The sequence below is a fragment of the Vipera ursinii genome, assembly GCF_947247035.1.
Source record: "Vipera ursinii genome assembly, chromosome: 3".
Taxonomy (NCBI): domain Eukaryota; kingdom Metazoa; phylum Chordata; class Lepidosauria; order Squamata; family Viperidae; genus Vipera; species Vipera ursinii.
The window spans coordinates 173,753,002-173,777,172 of record NC_139516.1 but is presented as its reverse complement, the minus strand read 5'-3'; the positions used below and the strand labels follow the sequence as shown (position 1 = coordinate 173,777,172).

General features: G+C 38.9%; 1 protein-coding gene across 1 annotated transcript in view; it reads right to left on the bottom strand.

The window, feature by feature from the left end:
• Positions 1 to 24,171, bottom strand: part of LOC310638956 (lipoxygenase homology domain-containing protein 1-like) — a 215,031-nt gene that overhangs the window by 77,552 nt on the left and 113,308 nt on the right. Inside the window, exons 28-32 of the mRNA XM_083360317.1 lie at positions 22,439 to 22,517; positions 21,513 to 21,600; positions 19,888 to 19,943; positions 9,938 to 10,134; positions 762 to 981 (exon numbers count right to left, since the gene is read on the bottom strand). Of these exons, the coding sequence (XP_083216443.1) occupies positions 762 to 981; positions 9,938 to 10,134; positions 19,888 to 19,943; positions 21,513 to 21,600; positions 22,439 to 22,517 (640 nt within the window). The remainder of the gene's footprint in view (positions 1 to 761; positions 982 to 9,937; positions 10,135 to 19,887; positions 19,944 to 21,512; positions 21,601 to 22,438; positions 22,518 to 24,171) is intronic.

Sequence of the window (24,171 nt, the reverse complement as noted above, 5' to 3'; positions counted from 1 at the left end):
CCATAATGCATCTACCACGAACATGTTCACGCATATGTATTTAAACCTTGATGCCCTACATATATGTAAAGCTACAGGTCTCTAAACACTCAGCAAATACCAGGCATTGGTGGATAAAGATTATGATATTATACTATAAAACATGTGATGTACCTATTGGCTATCCCTGCACATAAAACTCAGCAACAAACTTGTAATGTCACCTACTCTCCTTTAACTTTTATGGAAAGTTCAAAAAAAGTGAAAAAATGTTAAGTTCTACTGTGGTTCCACTAATCCCAGCCCAGATATTGTTCATACATTGCCTCTCCACTAGAGTTTATATAGGACATTAACATAAGTAGATATGGGAACTATTATTTGCCAGGTATTTTGTTTTACCTCTGTTGTATGCCACCCAAAAAACGGACCTTAATGTTCATAGATTAGAATATCTGATACAATATATATTATGATTTTATTTTATATATTCATTTCACTAAATGCATTGACTTATTTTCTATTACACACATAGACATGCGTAGACATACACATGTTTATAAAAGAAAATATATAAGTCAATGCATTTAATGAACTAATAAATTACTTATGAAGCATGCTGAAAAATAAATCAGTATTTTAAGCTCTGGAAATCAATCCAAACAATTAGATCAATTGAAATATCAATATCAAAAGAATTCAGTTAAGAATTTAAGTAATTAGAATCTGAACTAGAGGCTAAATCTAGTCCATGGTATTCCTACCTCTTCCCCTTTTTTTACCTGATAAAGTTTTCTGGTTTTCATTCACAGCAGGAAATTCCTTCACCATATTTTTACATTCTTGGCTAAGGGAGAACCAGCAGTTGCAGTCAAAGTTGACCTCTTGATTACCATGTAATTCTTTCATTTGTAAAGACTTCAAATGCCAGCCCTCAAAGTCTGCCAAATCATCACAGTTGAGCCGAATCTTGTACACATCTCCAACATCTCCAGACTCAATCTGCAATTAAGGGAAATGAAAGAACAGAGTATCAAGAAAAAAAAACATAATTAAATGCAGGACTTTGTTTCAAGAAGCAGAAAAGCTATAATAGAGCATATTGCAGACAATCTATGTCCCATCACTTTGAATATATAGCATCTTCACTAAATTAAATTTATCATTGAGTTTGGAAATAGTGAAGACTTCCTAACTACGGTACAAATATCATTATTTATTGCATCTATATCCTGCATTTTTTTCCAGGCGCTCATGATGACATGTAGAATAGTCATCATGAGCTGCTTCCCCCAAAAATTTTCAAAATGAGGATAGGATACCTGCCTGACATGCCACAGACAAAAGATATATTTTCTCTGGCCTCTCTCAGAATCTCATTTTTCTGCAGATATTTTTATATTGATTCATACCATTCTTTAGTACCTTTAGAAGTTATTGGCAAATGTTTGTGCTACCTTTAGAAGTTGTTTTTAAATGATTGTGCTAAAATATCTGTATTTTTACTACAATTTCCTACATTTTTACAAGCAATTTTCTCTAAGATGTTTTATATTGGTTTTTTTTCTAATTCACTTCTTTTTGTGTGTGTATGTAAAATTGCAAAATTTGGAAGGTTACCTATTTTGAAGATAGGAGAGATTCAATTTGTACATTGGCTTAACGTATAAAATTAGATTAAATTTAAGATTGCACTAAAATGTCAATCAAATTAATCACTTATCCATCCCTATATATTGCATGAATAGGAATAATCCTATTCAGTTAAACAAGGTTTAGGTTACTCAAAGCAGTTGTGCTTTTTTAAAATGTTCAGCTTAATTTATATCTTTAAAATTATATTTCCTTTTTATTTTAACAGATATATGTCCTTATGTATTATTGGTGTTTAGATACTAGGTCAGGCATGTCAAACTGCCGGCCCGCAGGCTGGATGCAACATGCCGAAACCATGCCCACCCCATTGCCGGCAATGGGGGAAAAGTCAAAATACGTCGCGCGATGTCACGTGACATCGTAAGTTTGACATGCCTATACTAGATTAAAAGGCTCTGTTTTAACCTGTTGTGACCTTGTTACTTATGAATGTCAGTTTGTTGTTGCTGTTTTCTTGAATGGTTAAAATGTCAAGAAAATCAATGCAATGCCTTTTACTCTTCATTTTCTCCCTGGATTTTTCAGTTTACATAGGCAGTCAAAGAATTGATAGAGAATAATGCAGAAATTAGATGTGGATAGAAATAGGAAAAATACACTTTCTAATTAGTATCCTATCCTTGTCAATAGCATGGACTATGTAGGAAAACAAATCCAATTTCCTTGCTGTTATACTGTATCATTACTGAAAAGAGACCCACTGTGTCCTATTTTTTTTAACCTATGAAATGGAATCATACAATGTGCCTTTGATTTTATGAGCTCCTAAGATAGCTTGTGGTCCACATGCTTATAATTTTCATCTCTTCACTTTAAAATGATTGAGAAAAAAAATCTTACAGGAGGAAGATCCACAAGTTCACAACTAAACAGAAGAACCTCCTAACAAATTCATGCAGGATTAATATAAAATTACAAATTCATAGGATATAGGATATAATTCATCTGACTGTGAGGATGTTTCTATACATTTCAAATTTCATCCTTATCTGGTGGACCACATTATTTATGCCATTCTAACTCAGCTGCATTCATGTGAAATGTACTAACAATTGCAATGATGAGGACAGAAGGCTTTCGATTCTACCAAAGGATTAATAGTTTCTGCACAATTACTTACATTTAGATATTTAATCATCTATCATTTTCTAAGTGTCTTTATTCTCACAATAACAATTCCATCCCAAAATATAGTAATAAACTCATTATTTTAATCTCTTCAAAGAAGTACTTTGTAGGGATTTTTATTTGCAAAACCTTCCATAACTCATTTTAAATCAAATTTTCATTAGAAGATTCTTTGAAAAATGAATGACAAATAGATAAACAGGCAGAGAAACAGACAAACACACACAAATAAATGTAGAATAGTTCATGAAAGTCTGTCTGCATTCTGTTTATTAATATTTTAGCTATCTAGATTGCTGCTCAATATATGAATGTGATAAAATAGAGTAACAGAGTTCTCTTAAAAAAACCAAAATGCATCTGAGCAAACAAAATATAAATCACAAGTTTCATTTGCCTTCATTCGTAAAAAATAGATCATTTAATTTGGTTGAAGCCAAGAAAGAGAAGTTATCTCAATGACAGACAAAACTGAAATTGCATTCAGTAACAAACAATGATCTGATGTTATTTGTTATTTTTTATATTAGACACCACAGAAGATATATTTTTTTCTTTTTCCCCCTTTAATTGTTATTATTCTAGAATTTAAAAGTTTTAATTCTAATTTAATTTTAATGTTAATTTTAATAGATTGCTTTATTTATTGGTTATATTGTATTGTTTATCACCCAGATTCCGTCTTTGAGAGAGATTGGCAGTTTAGAAAATGAAACATAGATGCACAGTTTACCAGATAGGGATAGATAGATAGATAGATAGATAGATAGATAGATAGATAGATAGATAGATAGATAGATAGATGATAGATAAATAGATAGATAGATAGATAGATAGATAGTATTTTCTTTTTCTATAGCCATTCTATTCTCGCTTTAGTTTTTTTTACCTTCTTCCTGTTCTTCCATATCCATTTTTAAAAGGCTAAGTTTTATACTATTAAAACAGATCACATGTTCAGAATCTCTCATGTTCTTGTGTTCTTCACTGATTCTCACAGTATTTAATCATAAACAATCATATCAATCATGCTTTTAGATTTCCATTAATTACTTTTTCTTGGGCCATTTGTAGACTAAAGGAAAAGTGAGAATGATGACTGAGGAGGATCTGCCTAGAGAAAGGCCTTTTGTAAATAGGCAGCCTAAATTGAAGTCTATTCAGACGCAATAGAACAGATGTAAGTGGGATCTAGAAGATCTCTTTCCCATTTTATTATTTTATAAACTGAAATCATCAAATATTACAATTATCTTTTCACTTCAATCTAATGTATAATCACATAGAGGTGATTGAGACTTCCTGCTTGCCCAATTGTGAGAACATACTCATTTCAGAAATATTGTCTTTCCATTAGAAAAGGCCAATCTACATATTCCATGGATGATTTATGCATTTCCAGAGATGCACGGTCTAGAACCGAAAGTACTTTGCAATATTTCAGACACAGCTCACTTTAGTACCATACCTTGCACAGAAAAACAGACCATTCCCTCCTCTTCTTCCTGCTCTTATTTTATTTGCTTTTACCCCATCTTTTTATTATGTGCATGTACCTATTATGAGAAAGAGGAGTCTGGTAGACTAATTATCCAAAGAGATTATGACCTCCCATTTACCGGATGTGATTAGACAGAAGCTGAACAGCCATCTGTCAGGATAATTTGGTTTAAATTCCTGCACTGAAGGGCTTAGACAACAAAAGCTAAACCATTTCACTTTCTATTTCTTGAAGATGTTAGTAATGTCTGCTTTTCAGTTAGTCAGCATATTTGAGGTTTGGGGAGCACAATAAGGCTGCTCATAGGAAACAGCTGCTATGGGTAGGTAGTCCATCTATAAAATGGCATAGCTTGAAGCAAAGGAACCTGCCACTTCCTTTTATCAGGACGAAATGATTGATGCTCTCTGTAACTCTGCTTATCCTCTCTAGGATATTCAGTCTCAACTCCAGGGTAACTTTGTCCTTTTATTAGTTTATTTAGAATAATGCACTGGGCTTCATCCACTCATCTTCTTTTTCTGCAAAAGATCCACAAGACCTGTTGGAAATCTAAAGTCATACTTTAAAAAAATGATATTTGTGGAAGTTGGCGTTTGTTTTCGCAATGTGGCGGGTTCCTTTGGAATTTCCATTTAAAATGTCACAAGTAAATTGGAAGAGGGTCAGTTTGTATGGGAGTTACACAAGCATCTCTAGCTATGTAGACAGCTTTAAAACTCACTCAATAACATTAGGAGATCTTCCAGGATTGCAAATAAAAATATTGCAAAAAGGACAAGAAGGAACTGAAACATTCTTTTTATCCACAGAAAATGAAGTAACATCCAGAAATAGCTTAAGCCAGACATGTCAAACACAAGGCCCGGGGGCCGGATCCGGCCCGTGAAGTGGTTTCATGTGGCCTGCGAAGCCATCCAGGAAACAGTGAGGGAACGGCCCCCACTGCCCTTGGTCCTGGCCCAGAGACCCTCCTTCTGCCAGAGACCCTCAGATCTGTCCCACTCCTGCCCAGGCCCCCATAGGCACCCTTGATGCCAATGATGTAGAGCTGTCCATGCCCACCCAGTAGGCCATACGCACTCTAGCTACGCCCACCCAGTAGGCCACACCCACCCTGGCCATACCCACCCGGCCCCCTGAGGGCAACCGCAATGCTGATGCGGCCCTCAATGAAATTGAGTTTGACACCCCTGGCTTAAGCTGATGCCTCTTTAATTCATTGACCTGCAAGGAGAAGGGGATACAGCATACAGATAATTCTCAACTTACAACCACAACTGAGCCCAAAATTTCTGTTGGTAAGCAAGGAAGTTATTTTATCCCATTTTACCTTTTTTGGCACACATGTTAAATAAGTCCCTGCAGTTGTTACGTTAGTAACACAGTTAATAACACAGTTGTTAAATAAATCTGGTTTCCTCACTGATTTTGCTTGAAGGTCGCCAAAAGTGATCACATGACCCCGGGACACTACAACAGTTATAAATACATGCCAGTTTCCAAGCATCCAAATTTTGATTATGTAACTATGGGGATGCTGCAATGATCAAAAGTGTGAAAAATGGTCATAAATCACTTTTTTCAAATACACTGTAACTTTGAAAGGTCACTAAACAAGTGGTTGTAAGTTGAGAACTATCTATAATTAGATTTGTAAAATTTTGGTATTAAAGCAATCTCAATATAATTCCTGTGAATTGACTTTTTGTTTGGTCTACCTAGCAGGGCTGACAAATATGCAAAGTACCCAAAAATCTCAGAAAAGTGTGACAAAGCTCTTGCACAGATTTATACATGCACTTGACTTTCTTGAAAGCACTGGATTAAAGCAAATATCCAATTCATAATGCCAAAACATGCCTGAGATTATCTTGCTTGATTTCCAAAAGCTAAGCAAGTTTGGATCTGATCAGAATTTAATAAGATAATGCCAGAAAATACCAAGATTATAAACCAGACTAACAAGCAATTTTGTTTTATATGAAAAAGCCCCAGAAGCTTTTATCAAAATTATCATTTAAAAATTTTGATTTTTTGAAAAAAAGAAAATAATCTATACATAAGGTGCTCAGTTATTTGCAGCTTTCTCCTTACTAAATATACTTGACTGAATCAAGATTTTTTGCTTTCCTCTTTTCCAGTTTACTGTTTTGCTGAATTTGCAATCTTCTGTTAATTGCAATGTTACACAGTTATTCCTATGGCAACCACTTGTGTGTTGTCACTAATGGGAATATATGAATTCATGAAATAAAAAAAAACTCTGTTCATTTAAATAGCGTCAGCAATAAAGTACGGTATATAAAGGATAACAAAGAGTTAAATGTAGCTTAAATAGTTTTGGAGTGAGCAAAATGTTTCTGTAAGTTGTTTATATTATACTGGTCCTTCCTAAAAAGTACAGGTCATCTTTTGTATAATGTCAAATGTAATCAGTAGTGTGTTTAGGAAAAATATATGGGCAAAGAGTGACAAAGAAAGCACAAAATGGGCTCTTAAGGGAACGAAATGTCTGTTTTGCATGTGTAAGCCTTGATGTACAGAAAGCTTGCTTGCTTATTCAGCAGGTATAACTGTTATCTCAGTGCTGTGTCAGCAGCATGAGAGACAAGGCCAAGCCATTTTGCAGAAAGGTTATTCTCCCAACCAACCCACCCCTTCGTGGTACCAACTATTTTTCTCTAAAAAATAAAATTTCTTGCAGAAAAAGCATCCCATCAACTATTCCTGAGATTCAGTACAACAGGAACTAAATTGTTAGGGGAAGAGTTACAAGAAAAGTGGCCATGAGAGATTTCCCTCAGACATCTAATACATTGTCCAGGTGTTTCTGCAGGGTAGGTTCAAAAAGGGCAAGAAGGCCACCAGGATGATGCAACTGAAGCTCCAGCTGATATTTATGCATACTGTACATAAAAGCCAGATAGCACCTTAAACTGTACCATCACTTCAACAATCTTGACATTTTTGATAATACCTTGCTGACTATTAAAGAAAAGACAATCAGAGAACTTACTGGCTAATCTCTTATATAAGCCATAAACACAATTGTAGGTCAGGGAATTACCAAAATTGACTATAAAATTTCAGTTTTCTCATCTTGTTTTAATATATATAAAATAAGGCATAGCCTGCTCTGATGAATTATTATCAATTCCAACATTCAGGAATATCTGGAGAACAGGCCTAACTGGCTGCTTATAGTAGACATCTAAAATTTCCCTGCCTTCTTTTTACTAATTTCCTACAATGTGCCATAGTGAGTCAGAGACACTGGGAAAAATTAACACTAAGATGGTGGCTGAATCCAACAAGGGCTAGATGGAGTTGAGCCAGAACCAAAAAAAAGGGGGTATTGCAAAACTATCATCACATTCTAAAAATTTTACATTATGTATGTATCTAGATATTTGCTGATAAACTATTCCTAAATACTACTAGCATCAGTTGTTTCTCATGGGTTCTGTACGTTTCTTAAAATTACTTAATCATAGGTGAGTCTGTCAATTTCAGTATTGCTGATTCTTCTTTTTACAAACGTTCTGAAAAAACTATATAAACATTCACTTGTGCACTTCTTTGTATTTATGCAACTTTCCTATTACATTTATTTTTGCAAACATTTTCTCTAATATAATCTGCTTTCCTTAACTTTTTTTTCTCAGACAATAATTTATCCATTTTTGTGCAGATTCTTACAACAGTGAATTGTCCTATAAAGTGATGGAAAGCCCAGGTTTTATCACTTAAGGTTCAGACAGTCACTTATCTGAGATGATATAGGTCCTTCTGGGCTGGACTAGAAGACTTCCAAGGTCCCTTCCAACTCTATTCTATTCTATAGTCAATAAATGCAGATTGAGCATGACCATACCAACTGATCAAGGTTCTCCGCTACCTTTTTTCTTATTCTGGGAAAAGACATACAGAATCATTTAGACATCAACTGTGGAAAGATGTGATGCTATTCCACATATATGCTGTTATAACTAAGGGCTAAAACAACTCCAGTTTATAAAAAACTAACTTTTCTAACAGTCTATTACTCTGTTATTGAAATGAGGCCTTCTCTCCACAGACTTTGCTCTAATAGATTCCACTTTCAGTATGTCATAAAGGTCAGGCGGGACTGAATTAAATTGTTTCACTGTTTGAAAATCGAACAGCAAAGGTAATAAGCCAAGCTATCTTTTCTGCTTCAGTGCCCTAAATATGATGATTTGCAAGAATGGGCTTTTCTAATACTGTATAGGTAAAGCAGTCAATCAAAAATAACAAGAAAAAAAGGTGTCAGCCTACTGAAGAGTAGAGATGTATCAGCAATTCAATCACAATAAATGGTTTATTGAATAACAAACCTAAGCATGAAGGGGAGAACCCAATGAATGCTAGATGAACACAAGTTTCCTATGAAAAAAAGTTGTGAAATATGCCACCAACACTTGTGGCTTAGGAGTGTAACATTTGAATCAGTAGTAGGCTTGGTTAAAACAAAAGGAATCCAGCTGTATTACCTACAAAGAGATTAAAGTTAACCATCATTTTCTTTTGCTTATGTCCACGCTCAAGACATTTTAAACATAGTTTCCTGGGTTTAACCCTTTACTGTATGAGGAATTGTCTTTCATTGTTAACTTCAGATATGCAAGAGAGGGCTTCATAAACTACTTCCAAAAGGCTGTTTTTCAGGCATGAGGAGAAGTTTCCATGTTATGAAATGCACTCCCTGGACCTGCATTGGGGTCCTTTGTCTATTTCTGCTCATAAAGAAAAGGATTTAAGACTCATAATCAGACCTATCCAAGCAACAAAAAGAATAATTGAATTATGTTCAGAACCCATGCAAGACCCTTAGGCAATACATCTTCTATATACATTTACAAAAATGTATACAAAAGATGTATTGCACAAGAGATGGTCAACAAAAAGAGCCCAGTGTACATACAAAGTTATGCATATAAAACGTTTACCTGTGAATCCAAACTTACGTGGAAATAATCTGCCTGAAAAGCTGATGAAGACATACAGATACAGTGATCTGGTCTGAAAAATGAGCAACTAAGCAACAACAAAACAACAGATTTATTGGTCTGTTGGGAGAGTCCTGACTACTGGCAGCCAACACTAGATGGTTGGGAGCTATCAATTTAATCTTCTTTAATGCTTCTGGTATAGTATTAATCTGGAGCATTGTTGGAAATTAAGTTGTGAGACCCAGCCTCGGCTCTCATCATATCCCTATAGTGACTGAAACATTAGAAAATAAAGGACCGGGGAGAGCATCTGCAATGAACTAAGTGGTGCCACTTAATAACCCTTAAAACTTGCAAACCACACTTTCTTAATACAGTGTTTCTTTATTTCTTCCCAAAATGTTATCACTGACTTATTATTATTGGCTATAGGATAATTGTATAATCTTGCAACAACTATCTCCACAGACTTCATTGCCGATGACTTTAGATATGTACTGCTTTTCATACGCTCAGTATCCTCAAAAGTATTTATACCTTGAAAAAAAAGAACAACGGGATCATGCAACGAAACATAAATAATATTTCAGCTCTTCTTAGTAAATAAGGGATAATTTTTTTGCTCCCTTTATAGCAGGATTTCTGTCCTCTGCCTAAAGCAAGGTGTCACTTCAGTCTTTATGTAACAATAACTTACAATGAATTCATCAGTGGCTCCAGGTTGAAAACACACGTATCCCAAACTTTGTGAAGACAGGAGAAGATCATCACTTTTGCCTTTTGAGCCATAAATCACAAGGGTTCTTTTAGATGTCTTTGGCTCTGGAGAATCATGATCTGTTTTCACCACCACTCTCCACTGACCTGTGAAGGAAAGGAAGCAAACAACCTCAACTGAAATCTATCACACTGAGGAGGAAAATGTACAGTTGTTTGTAATGCTATGATTACTAGACATTTCAACACATACTGGGATCATATCATCTATAGCTTACATGACATAATGCTATGAGAAGATGGGAAGGAATAATCCATACATTTCTATACAGTTACATGTTAGTAGGGGATTTGATTACTAAACTATAAAGAGAATCGTGATGATGACTGCATAATGTGGCCTTGTGATATTTACATTTACAAATTTACACGCTACCTAGATCATCTCCATTCTTCATTTCTATCACTTATTTTTGTATTTTCTACATAAAGCTTTTTCATCCCCCTTCCTTCCCTTTGAAACCAAGGTCTTTTCCTCAGGTGGGTCACTGGACTCAATAACTACAAACCTGTTGGAGAAACAAATCAGTACTTGGATATATCTCAAGAAATTTGGACTTGTTGCTGTAAATCAGATATGAAATGTGTAGTTCTTGCAATAACTTAGCTTCATTGGTCCCTATTTAGTCTTTAATCAATCCAGAACCTGGTGCACATGTTCTTCATGGGACAGGGTGGCTGTGTTCATACAACATAATTAAACTGATTACTGTTTTTTTTGTCTTGGTTCACATAATACATTATTTCATATTTTTATTTTTTATTTTTTATTTTAATTCCATTTATATCCCTCCCTTCTCCGAAGACTCAGGGCGGCTTACAAGCTTAGCAATAGCCTTCATTCTGTGTATATGCCTGCTTATTAGGGCTTTCACACACACCCCAAGCGGCATTATTACAAAGTCAGCTTATTGCCCCCAACAATCTGGGTCCTCATTTTACCTACCTTGGAAGGATGGAAGGCTGAGTCAACCTTGAGCCTAGTGGGACTCAAAACTGCACTAATTGCAGGCAGCTGGTGTTACTTAAGGAGGCATTAGCCCACTGCTCCACCAAGGTTCTATATAATGTGCAAACAAGGTAATTTTGCTTACCATGCTACACCACAAAATTAAACAAGCTAAGGAGCTCACTAGTCCAGTTCATTAGGCTGTATCAGTTCAGCTATTAGGTCTTAACTGACCTAGTTTAGCACACTGAATAAAGTCAGTGCCATCCCAAAGCATATTGCAGAAGAATGTGTTAAGAGGCAATCATTATGAAAAGTTTTGCTGCACCTGTGCTGAAAGAGGGGAGAAAAGCAAATGAAACCAGGAAAACTCCATTATTACTTCCACAAAGTGGACAAAGGATTTTCCTAGCTTTTTAAAACATCATTCTTTTAATTGGAGATGCTAGAGACTGAATTTGGGGTCCTTTGATGCAAAATATATAGCTTATTCCTATAGCTTTTTCCATCAACCAAGGAATCTGTTCTCTAGAAGCAGTTCAGTAATGACTACTGTTGCTTTTTTTTCTTTTCTGTCACTTTATGATCCAGTCCTCATCCCCACATCCCATACCAGCTTAAATTCCTATCCCTGTGGCTAAAATGATAGCACAAGAGTAATCTTGATACTGTATATGCTTCAAAGCAATATCATTGTATGAACAAGTTTTGAATGGTAACAAGAATCTTCCTTAGAGAACTAACCAGAATTTACTTATTTAAATAATAAAACTATAAAGGTAAATGTTCCCCTGCACATGCGTGCTAGTCGTTTCCGACTCTAGGGGCTGGTGCTCATCTCTGTTTCAAAGCTGAAGAGCCAGTGCTTGTCTGAGGATGTCTCCGTGGTCATGTGGCCGGCATGGCTAGACGCCAAAGGTGCATGGAACGCTGTTACCTTCCCACTGTAGTGGTCCCTATTTTTCTACTTGCATTTTTTACATGCTTTCGAACTGCTAGGTTGGCAGAAGCTGGGACGAGTAACAGGCACTCACTGTTACGCGGCACTCGGGATTCGACCCACCAAACTGCCGACCTTCTGATCGACAAGCTCAGCGTCCTAACCCACTGAGCCACCGCTCATATTAGGATGGTTTTGTAGAAAGAAAAGCTGTAGACTTAGATGCTCAGATCATTCCATGATACTCATTAGATATGGAACCGTCATGCCCCACTTGTTGATAAACTCAGCAGATGGCAACTGAACTTTATTGAAATAAATTAGAATCAGGCTGGGATAGTTCTTGTACAGGAGACCTCCAGTGAATAACAGGATGTACTGGGAAATTAAAAAGACATCCTGAAAGAAGACATGGTAAATATGTTTATTTTATTGCCAAAAAGACTGTATGAACATAAAACAAGGACATCGTAATTGAGCTGAATTTAAGGAGATTTATTTTTTGTTCCAGGAAGTGCGAAGGTTCAGACGCTGAGCTTGTCAGTTCAAGACCCAAGCGCTGTGCAACGGGATTAACTGCAATTCCTAAGCCAGCTTCTGCCCACCTACCAGTTCGAAAGCATGCAAATGTGAGGAGATTAATAGGTACCACTTTGGTGGGAAGGTAACATTGTTTCATGCATCTTTGGCATGTACCTAGGCTGGCCACATGACCACAGAAAGTGTCTTTGGACAATGCTGGTTTCCTCAGTCGAAAAATGGAGATAAGCACTGTGCCCTAGATTGGACCCAACTGGACAAGGAAACCTTTACCTTTACTTTTTTTTTTGTACCAGCATAGAGGTTCAAATGATGGGCTACATATAACATCACAAATGTAATATTTAATATAAAGATTTATATTAAATATGTGTTGAGCAAAGTACATACTGTAGGATAAAAATGACTTTATTTCAAATCTCTAAATTACACACCAGAGCTTTGTTATGATGCCAAAGGTACATAAAAAAAACTCTGTTTAGGCATTTTCTTGAGCATATAAAGGCTTTAAAGTTGAGAATGAACTGCATATGAAGCCGTATTGCCTAATCCCTTCAGCCTGTATGTGTACAATCAGTCAACTTGTATTCATGTTTGTGTGAACATAAAGATACTTTATACATCAGTGGAATTAAGCAATCATGCACAATGAGTACAGTGAGAAAACAGGACCTGGACTGGTATGCATATTCATCTCCTGACTATTTTATTTTATTATTTTATATATATTTTTATTTTATTATTTTTCTTTAGACAACTACTACTGGCACCCTAGAGAAAGCCCAAAATGTAACAGCTGTTTGAATTTACTAAGCTACCCAGAGTCATTGATTGAGATAGGTGGTGATAGAAATTAAATAATAATAATAATAATAATAATAATAATAATAATAATAATAATAATAATAAGAAGAAGAAGAAGAAGAAGAAGAAGAAGAAGAAGAAGAAGAAGAAGAAGAAGAAGAGGAAGAAGAAGTTGGAAGGGACCTTGGAGGTCACGGGTAGGGGCCTCCGACATAAATCTAATAAAAGGCCCCTGGTTAGTTTCTTGTCTAAATTTTTGGGGGGGCTAGGGAGGGGGGAGGGTACTTTTTTTGGTTGTTTGGACAAGGGGGGCAGTCCAACAACCTCTGTTCAGGCCAGTTCCGGGATGGATCGTGGGGGGGAGGAGCGGGGGTCGGTTGCGTCCGGGGCTCCAGGGCTGGTCGTGGGACTACCCATTCCCACAACGTTAGGGAATGGCAGCAGGTGTAGGAACAGAGGGCCGTATCGATCTCAGGGAAGGCCTCTCCGCTGCTTGCAAGCGGTGAGGCACTCCGACCCTCTGGCTCCGCCCCGAGGTCCCAGGAGCGAGGATGTGCAGGCCCCTGAGCTCCGGCTAGTGTACTTGAATGCCAGGTCTGTTGCTAATAAAGCTCCTCTCGTCTGCGACTTGGTCGAGGGTGAGCAGGCAGACCTGGTTTGCATCACAGAGACTTGGTTGGGCCCAGAGGGCGGTATTCCTCTGGTTGATCTTTGCCCACCAGGTTTCCGGGTGCTACACCGGCCTCGGGCTCAGGGTAGGGGTGGGGGAGTGGCTGTTGTTATGAGGGAGACCTTGTGTCAGCGGGAGGCCACCATTCCCCAGATAATCGGGTGTGAGTCTCTCTTCCTGAGATGCGGTCCTGGTGCGCAGTTGGGCTTGCTGCTGGTGTACCTTTTGCCTAGTCATGCAGCAGCAGCCCTGCCTGAGCTTCTCGATGTTCTCTCTGGGTTGGTGATTGAGTTCCCGAAACTTATAGTTTTGGGGGACTTCAATCTACCATCCCTGGGAGGATCATCTGAGTTAGCTCGGGAGTTCATGGCTTCCATGACGGCCATGGACCTGACGCAAGTAATTTCGGGACCGACTCATGTGGGAGGCCACACCCTTGACCTGATTTTCTTATCTGGATGGTGGTTAGATGATCTTGGTGGGGGCTCCCCAATTGTTACGCCCCTGTCATGGAGCGATCATCATCTCCTGCGGCTGGTCTTCCGTTTTGCCACTCCCCACCGTGGGTGTGTGGAACCAATTAGATGGTACCGCCCCAGACGCTTAATGGATCCTGAGAGGTTCCAGGCAGCGCTGGGGTCCCCACCTGCCTCCTTCGCTCACAACTCGGCGGATGCCTTAGTGGAAGCCTGGGAAAGGGCAACCACGGAGGCTCTTGACCGAGTTGTACCCTTGCGGCCCCTGACCTGGTGCAGATCCCGTCGAGCTCCATGGTTTTCCATGGAGCTCCGGGAGATGAAGCGTCAGAGATGGGGCCTAGAGAGCGGTTGGAGATCCAGCCGATCCGAATCCGACCGATTGCGACTAAGAGCCTATATTAGGTCTTATCTCGCTGCGATAAGGGTGGCGAGGTCTAATCACTTTGCTACCCTTATCGCGTCCGCAGATAATCGCCCGGCCGCCCTCTTTAGGGTGACTCGCTCCCTCCTTAATCAAGAGGTGAGGGAGGAACCCTTGCAGGGTCGTGCCGAGGAGTTTAGCCAACATCTGTCGGACAAAATCGCTCGGATTCGGACCGGTCTGGACTCTGACTGGGCAGAGTCTGACGATCAGGACACGGGCAGTCTTGTCGATATTACCTGGGAGGAGTTTGATTCTGTGACTCCAGAGGAAGTGGACAGGATTATGGGGAGGCTGAGCTCCACCACATGTTTATTGGACCCGTGCCCTTCCTGGCTGGTTTATGCAGCCCGGGAGAGGACACGAAGCTGGTTCCAGACAGTTATATCGGCTTCTCTGAGTGAGGGTAGCTTCCCCGCCGTCTTGAAAGAGGCGGTGGTGAGGCCTCTCCTCAAGAAGCCTGCCTTGGACCCAGCTGTGTTGAACAACTTTCATCCGGTCTCCAACCTTCGCTTCCTTGCGAAGGTTGTTGAGAGTGTGGTGGCGCATCAGCTCCCTCTGGTCCTGGATGAAGCGGATTATCTAGACCCGTACCAATCGGGTTTCAGGCCCGGGTACAGCACGGAGACGGCATTGGTCGCGCTGGTGAATGATCTCTGGAGGGCTCGGGACAGGGGACATTCCTCTGTCCTAGTCCTATTAGACCTCTCAGCGGCTTTCGATACCATCGACCATGGTATCTTGCTGCGGCGTCTCAGGGGATTGGGAGTGGGAGGCACGGTTTTGCAGTGGTTCTCCTCCTATCTCCTGGGACGTTCGCAGTCGGTGTTGACAGGGGGGCAGAGGTCGACCTCTAGGTCTCTCGTTTGTGGAGTTCCTCAGGGGTCGGTCCTCTCGCCTCTCCTGTTCAACATCTATATGAAACCGCTGGGTGAGATCATTCGTGGCTTTGGAGTTGGGTATCATCAGTACGCTGATGATACCCAGCTTTTTATTTCGACCCCAAACCACCCCAGTGATGCCCTCAACGTGATGTCCCATTGCCTGGAGGCGGTTCGGGTCTGGATGGGGAGGAACAGACTTCAACTCAACCCCGACAAGATTGAGTGGCTTTGCATACCTGCATCCCGGGTTAATTCGGATATTCCATCTCTCTCTATGGGGGGTGAATTATTACCCCCCGTAGATAGGGCTCGCAACTTGGGAGTCCTCCTAGATTCATGGCTCTCTCTGGAAGACCATATAGTGGCTGTGACTAGGGGGGCTTTCGCCCAGGTTCGCCTGGTGCGCCAGTTGCGGCCCTATCTAAGCCGGGATGACTTATGCACGGTCACTCACGCGCTCGTGACCTCTCGTCTGGACTACTGCAACGCTCTCTACATGGGGCTGCCCTTGAGGACCACCCGGAGGCTCCAACTGGTACAGAATGCAGCCGTGAGAGTTGTGTTGGGAGTCTCCCGATACTCCCATGTTACACCTCTACTCCGTGAGCTGCATTGGTTGCCAGTTGTCTTCCGGGTGAGATTCAAGGTACTAGTAATGGTGTTTAAGGCCCTACATGGCAGGGGTCCGGAGTACCTTAGGGAACACCTGCTGCCGGCATCAACTTCCCTTCGCCCTGTACGTTCCCACAGAGAGGGCCTCCTCAGGGTGCCACCGATCAGAGAATGTCGATTGGTGGCCCCCAGGGGGAGATCCTTCTCTGTGGGTGCCCCGGAGCTATGGAATCAGTTACCGGTTGAGCTCCGGATGGCGCCCGATCTTCGTTCCTTTCGTCGCGATCTAAAAACACTCTTATTCGAACAAGCCGGCCTGGCCTGATGGGGGATTGGTGGGGGGTTTTATTGTTGTTTTTATTGGTGTTTTAATATTGTATTTACTGTTTTTAGTGGGCATATATTTAATCCTTTTTTAATTTTTGTAACTTTGTATTTTTATTCTTGCCCTGTTCACCGCCTTGAGTCCTTCGGGAGAAGGGCGGTATATAAATATTATTAAATAAATAAATAAATAAATAAATAAAATCTAGTCCAACCCCCTGCTCAGGCAGGAAACCCTATACCATTTCAGACAAATGGCTGGCCAGTCTCTTCTTTAAAACTTCCAGTATTGGAGCATTCACCACTTCTGGAGGCATGTTGTTCCACTGGTTAGTTGTTCTAACTGTCAGGAAGTTTCTCCTTAGTTCTAGGTTGCTTCTCTCCTTGACTAGTTTCCATCCATTGCTTCTTGTCCTGCTTTCAGGTGCTTTGGAGAATAGCTTGACTCCCTCTTCTTTGTGGCAGCCCCTGAGATATTGGAACACTGCTATCATGTCACCCCTCACCCTTCTCTTCGTTAAACTACACATACCCAAATCCAACAACCATTCCCTATATCTTTTAGCCTCCAGTCTCCCAATCATCTTTGTTGCTCTTCTCTGTACTCTTTCTAGAGTCTCGACATCTTTTTTACATCGTGGTGACCAAAACTGGATGCAGTATTCCAGGTATGGCCTTACCAAGGCATTGTAAAGTGGTATTAGTACTTCACGTGATCTTGATTCTATCCCTCTGTTAATGCAACCTAGCACTGTGTTGGCTTTTTTGGCAGCTGCAGCACACTGCTGGCTCATATTTAAGTGATTGTCTACTAGGACTCCGAGATCTCTCGGAATAAATGAATGAACAGCTCCAATATGTATCTCTGTGACCAAGTGACCATAAAGCAAGGCTTCCTCAGAACAGTAGCAGAATCACTTGGAAAATAGTAATTGTTCAAAAGAAATGATGCCTTTATTTCTTTTGTCTAATAGTCCTCTAGGTTCTAGAACATCCAGGCTATTTCTACCGAGCTATTGGTTCTATCATCCTAACTGATGCACAGTGATTTGAGAATGTTACCACCAATATTCCCGTTCTAAAGAGATCCATGGTTCAGCCAAAAGGTACTCTCTCCAGCTAACTAATGGAAGAATATAAAAATCAGCATCTACACAACTACACTATCATCTCATCTTCAGTTATCAACACATTCATCTGGCCACAAATGGAGATGAATCCTGAAAGCTGACTCTTTTTTCATGTAAAAATAAAAACAGAAATTACAGCCTGCTGGCATCAGTATCCAGCAGGAAGAGGGAAAAGCAAGGATCCAGACAGTAGAATAATATTTCCCAGCAGGACATGAGTAATTCACTCAGTTTTTGCAAGTACGGAAGTCTCCATGCAGTGATTTCTTCTGCACCTACTGCTGTGAAGTACAGTATATTGACCAGCTCTGCTACTTAATACCAATGACAAAGTGTGATTGTGTGGATATAAAGCTGACTAGTTCAATTGCTAATGTGGAGGAACTCCCTGTGTTTTCAATAAGCACGCTGTCTAGGAATTCTGGCACTATACGGTAGTCCTCAAACTTAAATGCCTTAGGGGAAGCTGCCCAATATTTCAAAATAACAAAAATAGTGCAATAACAATATTGCACATGTTATAGCATAGTCCGATGAAACAAGAAGGTCATAGAAACTTACATCTAAGAAGAGAATGTCATTGGAGCAATAGCAGAGGTGAAGAGATTTAATTGACTAAAAACCCTTTTTATCCATGGATTCCCATTCCAAAAATCTTTGTGTGCAATATTTAGTCTTCATGTTTTTGAATATTCTGAAAAAAATCTTGCTCAACTTTAGTCTGAAACTACCTTTGCTGTCATTTCACAATCTGTTCCCATTTGCTTTGCTGGGGGAGCTGTCCCCATTTATGAAGGATGGTGATGCTGGCATAAACAAAACAAGTCTTGCATCTAGCCTCAGAGGAACCTCTGACTCATTTTAAAATAGAATAGTGAAGATCAGAAGGGGGAAAAAAACTTAGTGAAATACTTCAAGTGCAATCTCTTAACATGCCCCCTCGGTGAATCATAATCTATGAGTCTGCATCTCCAGTATTCAAATAATTTTTCACAAAAATATAATTTGCTTTTTTATATGTCTATTTAACATGGTAATGATATTTTAGTTCAAGCAGCAAAATTAACAGCACAAGAAGAGAGCTACCAATTTCATTGGCACCATATCTGTATAGAACTTTGCAGTCTTGGCCTCTGTCCTAAATATTTAGGCCAATTAACTCTAGAGAAGGCCAAATCAACATTTAAAGAGAGAATCAGGGACATTGATCATCAAAATAATATCGCTACTGTCCCTGAATTCTATTGCCAAATGTTAGGCAACCAAAAGCCATAGGACAAAGGGGTTGCCATATAATCTAAATTTAAGAGAATATAGATGGTCCTTTTCCTTGAGGCCTTCCTATCAGCTCTACTGGGAGTCCTTATTTACAGAGACTCCTTATTTGTGGAACCAGAGAGGTAGAAACTGTTGCTCATGCCTTCATACTGTGTCTTTTTTATGTGTGCTCTGATCTCCCCAATCATTCCCAACTATGAGGGCCATATTCCCCTTCACGGATTACTGCCTTGTCGTGGCGAAGGGGCTTGCGTAATTCAATGAAGCTATGAGCTATGCCGTGCAGGGCCACCCAAGACGGACAGGTCATAGCCGAGAGTTCTGACAAAACGTGATCCACTGGAGAAGGAAATGGCAACCCACTCCAGTATCTTTGCCATGAAAACCCTATGGACAGTACCGAGGGCCATATTAATAAATTTTACGTTTATTACTTTTTTTAAAGGATGCTAATCCCAAATTCACATATCAGACCAAATATATTCACTAAGTTATACCACTGTGTGAAACCTTTAGTCAGATATGTCATTTTATTGTCCTACTTTTTTTCCCTTTCGCAATAATGAAGTGTTGTGTCATACTATTTCACTTTTTTTACTGTAAAGGCTGGTCAAAGACGGTAATAAGGATATCTGATTTGATTTGATTTGTACAGAAGCAGAAGAGAAAATAATGCACAACCTACCTCTAGGATACGCTACAGATGCATCGTTATCTTCTGAAACAAAAAAAAATAAGCACTATCATTTACTGGAAGATGCTATATCTTTATATTTAATTAGAAATTTGGTACTTTGGATATATTTATGGTACAAGGGATTTTTGTTTTCACTACTTACTTCTGGCAATTAGCTCTCTTTCAGTCTTCCCATCATCTTGGTACTCATCTAACCATCTTCCATGGGGGAAAAAGAGAGCAATTATAATAAAACCAGAAAATAAATCTTAGTAAATGTGGTATATAAACAGTATATTTTATCCCTTTTAACAAGCTGTCAAAGTATTAATTGTTAAATCTTATTTCATAAAGTAGGCACAAAAAAGTTTTGTTTTATTTCAAGGGTAAAAAATTTGTGGCCCTCCAAACATTTAATTAATTACAACTCTCAGAATTCCCCATCATTTGCCATGTAGACCAGTGCTGCTATCAATTATTTAAGGTGCTGGTACTTACCTTTAAAGCCCTACATGGCTTAGGCCTGGGATACTTGCAGGACCATCTGCTACCGGGAACGAATTCCCATCGCCCAGTACGCTCACACAGAGAAGGCCTCCTCAGGGTACCGTCGGCTAGACAATGTCGGCTGGCGACCCCCAGGGGGAGTGCCTTCTCTGTGGGAGCGCCAGCCCTATGGAACCAACTTCCCCTTGAGCTCCGGATGGCCCTGGATCTCCGGTCCTTTCGCCGCGACCTCAAAACACTCCTTTTCCACCTGGCTGACCTGGACTGACAGGCATTTTAATTATATTTACAATTTTTAATTTATTTTTAATTTTAATTTATTGCACAGATGATTTTAATTTTATTTTTATCTTAATTTCTGTACTTATTATATGTTTTGTTGTTAGCCGCCCTGAGTCCTTCGGGAGATAGGGCAGGATATAAATCCCATTAATAAATAAAATAAATAAATAAATTATAGTTCAGCTATAAATGGTGGGGTTGTGGGGCACGTTTTCTTTTCCTACTTAAAAGTTATGGAGGAACTGTGCGACTTTATTTTTGTATTCATTTTAGTCACATCCCATCTTTCTATTCAAAAGGCTACTAGAGATAGCTAACAATTTTTATAAATCCATCGAATTAAAATTTAAAAAAACAGTGATAAAAAATATGCATTGGTACCCATTTTCTCAATGACAAGGAGGCTCCTTTGGGATTGATGGACTACCTTTTGCTGAAAGTGTTTCAACCTAGGCTGACTGATCATCTGTTGGGGATTCTGTAGTGAGGGATGCCTGCACTGACCTGGAGGTTGGACTTGGTGACCTCTATAGGCTCTTTCTCTGACACTATGATATGAACTCAGTTTGAATAGGCACATATAAGACTGATTATACTGATTGGTCCCATCACATGAACACAAAACATGACTAAAATAAAGATATCGAATGGAGTGTGGTGGTTAAAATATTGGACTGGAATTCAGAAAGCCCAGGATAAAGTCTACCTTCAGCCTTGGAAGCTTGCTAAAAGCTGCTGCAGAAAAAAAAAAAAGCAGGAGGAGGGAAAGCTAGACCCTGAGTCTAGTAATGAAAGATGGAATATGCATTTAATAAATAAATAAAACATCTTACAGCAGCACATTGCAGGAAAAGACAAATAATGCCAGATAACAGAGATGCTATTGGTAATTTCTCTGTCAGAACTAGATGTGCATTGAAGAACACCTAAATGACCTCCCCAAAACTCCAGGAGGTTTTAAGACCCATTTTGAAATAATGGCATTCATCAGTTACATACCTGTCACAAAGAAATTCAATTCCTTCTTCTTTATTCTCTGTTCCCTCCTGAAATCTGATAACAACCTTTTGGAGGAACCATCCGCTACCTGAGATTCAATGATAACAACTATAATGTGGGATAGATAGAAGAGACACGTCTGTCTTGATTGTGTGTCATTTAATTTATAAGGGACAACATAGATATTCCATATAATTCTTGAAGTATAAGATGCAATACTCATTTTATGGAATAAATATGTTTGCCTCTTCTTATTCCCTTTAAATATACCTGCAATTCACCCTTCTACAGTTTTGATATTTTACAGATGTGTTGAATTACATCTCCAGGTAGTTTTAAACAGCAACGCTGTTATGAGCAATGGTATTTACATTTTGGTGCCTGGGAGAGGCTCTTGCAATATTTCAAGAGGCAGACTAATGCAGCTTCTCCAATTTCAAGCTGTCCAGATGTTCTGAAATTATAAATCCCAGAACATCTGGAAAGTACCAGATTTAGTAAGACTGCTGTTATTTGTATATGCTAGGAGCAAGTAGCAATAAGGAATTAGTGGATTTCACATGCTCATTACTAATCAGGGGAGAAGGGAAAGCAGAAATAAAGTCATCACACTGCTTAATGTGAAATATGAAAGAGAAGCAGCATATTTGGTTCCACGTAGTATATGAATGAGAAATTAGGAAAAATGCAATAAGGATATAAAATTAGATAAAATGAAAGCTGATGGACAGACTATCCACTGCTAACATTCTCCAATAAATATAGCATCCTTGTAAAATATGTTATTACACAGAACATATAAGCTCAATATTCCTGCAAGAAAAAAAAATACTTCCTGATCTTCAAAGGTGGGATGAGACATAATAAAATCAACATTCATTTTAAAAGAGACTGAAATGTATCCATCAATGTGAAAAAAGCTATACCTGGACCAATTCCATCATGGCCAATGACAATTTTATGCAGAACTCCAAGTGATACAGCCATCACAGAGAAGACATCAGTCTGTAACACAACAACAAAAAGAATTTTAAGAAGTGGAGGAAACTAGTACAATCCAAACAATGAATGGCAGACTTTGGAATGATTGATTGGATATAAAGCACACATTATTATTTGTTATATAGTATATATTCATTGTACAAATGTATTGTTAGAAATTGCTACAATGCAAAATATGTATAAATTACTTAACAAATTACCATCTCAAGGATTTTTAACTAGGTTTTTCCATAATAGCTTTTTAATAGTTTAATTTTTTAGTATAGCATGCCATTTTGCTCTTGAGATTCATTTTGCAGGTATGCACTTTTCCCCTGTTTTATTACAAAAGAAACAAGCACTTTTCCTACCAGAATATTCTATTGCTTCTTCCTTGCTATGTTCTTCATATCAGACTAGGAGTTAAATGCTACCTACTTGCCTTTGAACAAAAGAGGAATCGTAGTATTATGTCACTGCTTACTAGCAACAATGTTAAACCAAGAACCTAAAAGTACTTACAGTCTCTTCTACTAGAACATTTAAATCTTCCAGTTGTTGGGCTTGAGGAATAAGTTTTGAAAACTTTTTTTTAAAGTAAAATATTAAGCCTATCTAAGAACTAAGATTAAAAACGAAGAGCAACATAGCACCACTTTGTGATGATTCTGGTAAGAAGGTACTTTGCCTGTGTCACAAAAAGCTTCTCAGTCTGAAAGCTACACAACCTGTTTCCTATAGTAACTGGGGATTTCAGAGAAAAACTCCAACAGGCCTCAATCACAGGCCCTTTTTTATTTAGTCACATACATATGCTCTTCTTTCAATAATAGCAATAACAACAAAAATCGTTCAAGGCAGCTGACAATAAGAATACCTACAATATGAAATAACCAAACCATGTCACATAATTAAAAGACATGAAATAAAATAAGAACAGATTTATTTTTTTAAAAAGTGGCAGACAATAAAAAGCGTAATTAAATTTAGAACACAGCACAACAGAAAGACATCATTTATTTGTCAGGTCAAACACTGCTTAAATAAAAGATGAGCCTCCCTCAACTGGGAGCTCCCAACCTGAATATCCTGAGAAGCCTCTTTCCAAAGTTTCTGATAAACAGAAATTGGTAGGACATATTTCTTTTCTGAAATCTGATATCAGACATCGATGGAAGAAGAAATAGGAAGTACATTCTGTCCCTTGATTTCCGACCTCCCTGCCCGGCTTGAATTCAAGGCACAAACTTACAGCCACCACCTCCATCTCAAACTCTCATGAAAAAGCCTTGCTTTTCTTTGCAGGCATACCGTACTCATCATTGACATTCTTTCCATGCACAGAGTTTTCAGTTTGCTGACCAGCATTTCCTCTAGCTAGGCAGTGTTTTGCCCTCTGCCCTCATTCTTACATCATTGTGTCTGTGTCCATAACCAAGGAAAAAAAGGGGGGAAATGCAAATTGTTCTAGGAAGGAGAACAATCAAGCAACTTCTCTATTTAACAAAATCACAAATTCTCCTTCTTTTTTTGTACGTGTTTATGTGTGTGGTGTGTGTGTGTGTATATACACACACACATACATATATGCACATACATATTCTTATGCACATGTTAAAAGGATGGAGTCCACGTACGTAGATACATGCTCCTACACAACTCAGTAAATCTGTCTTGA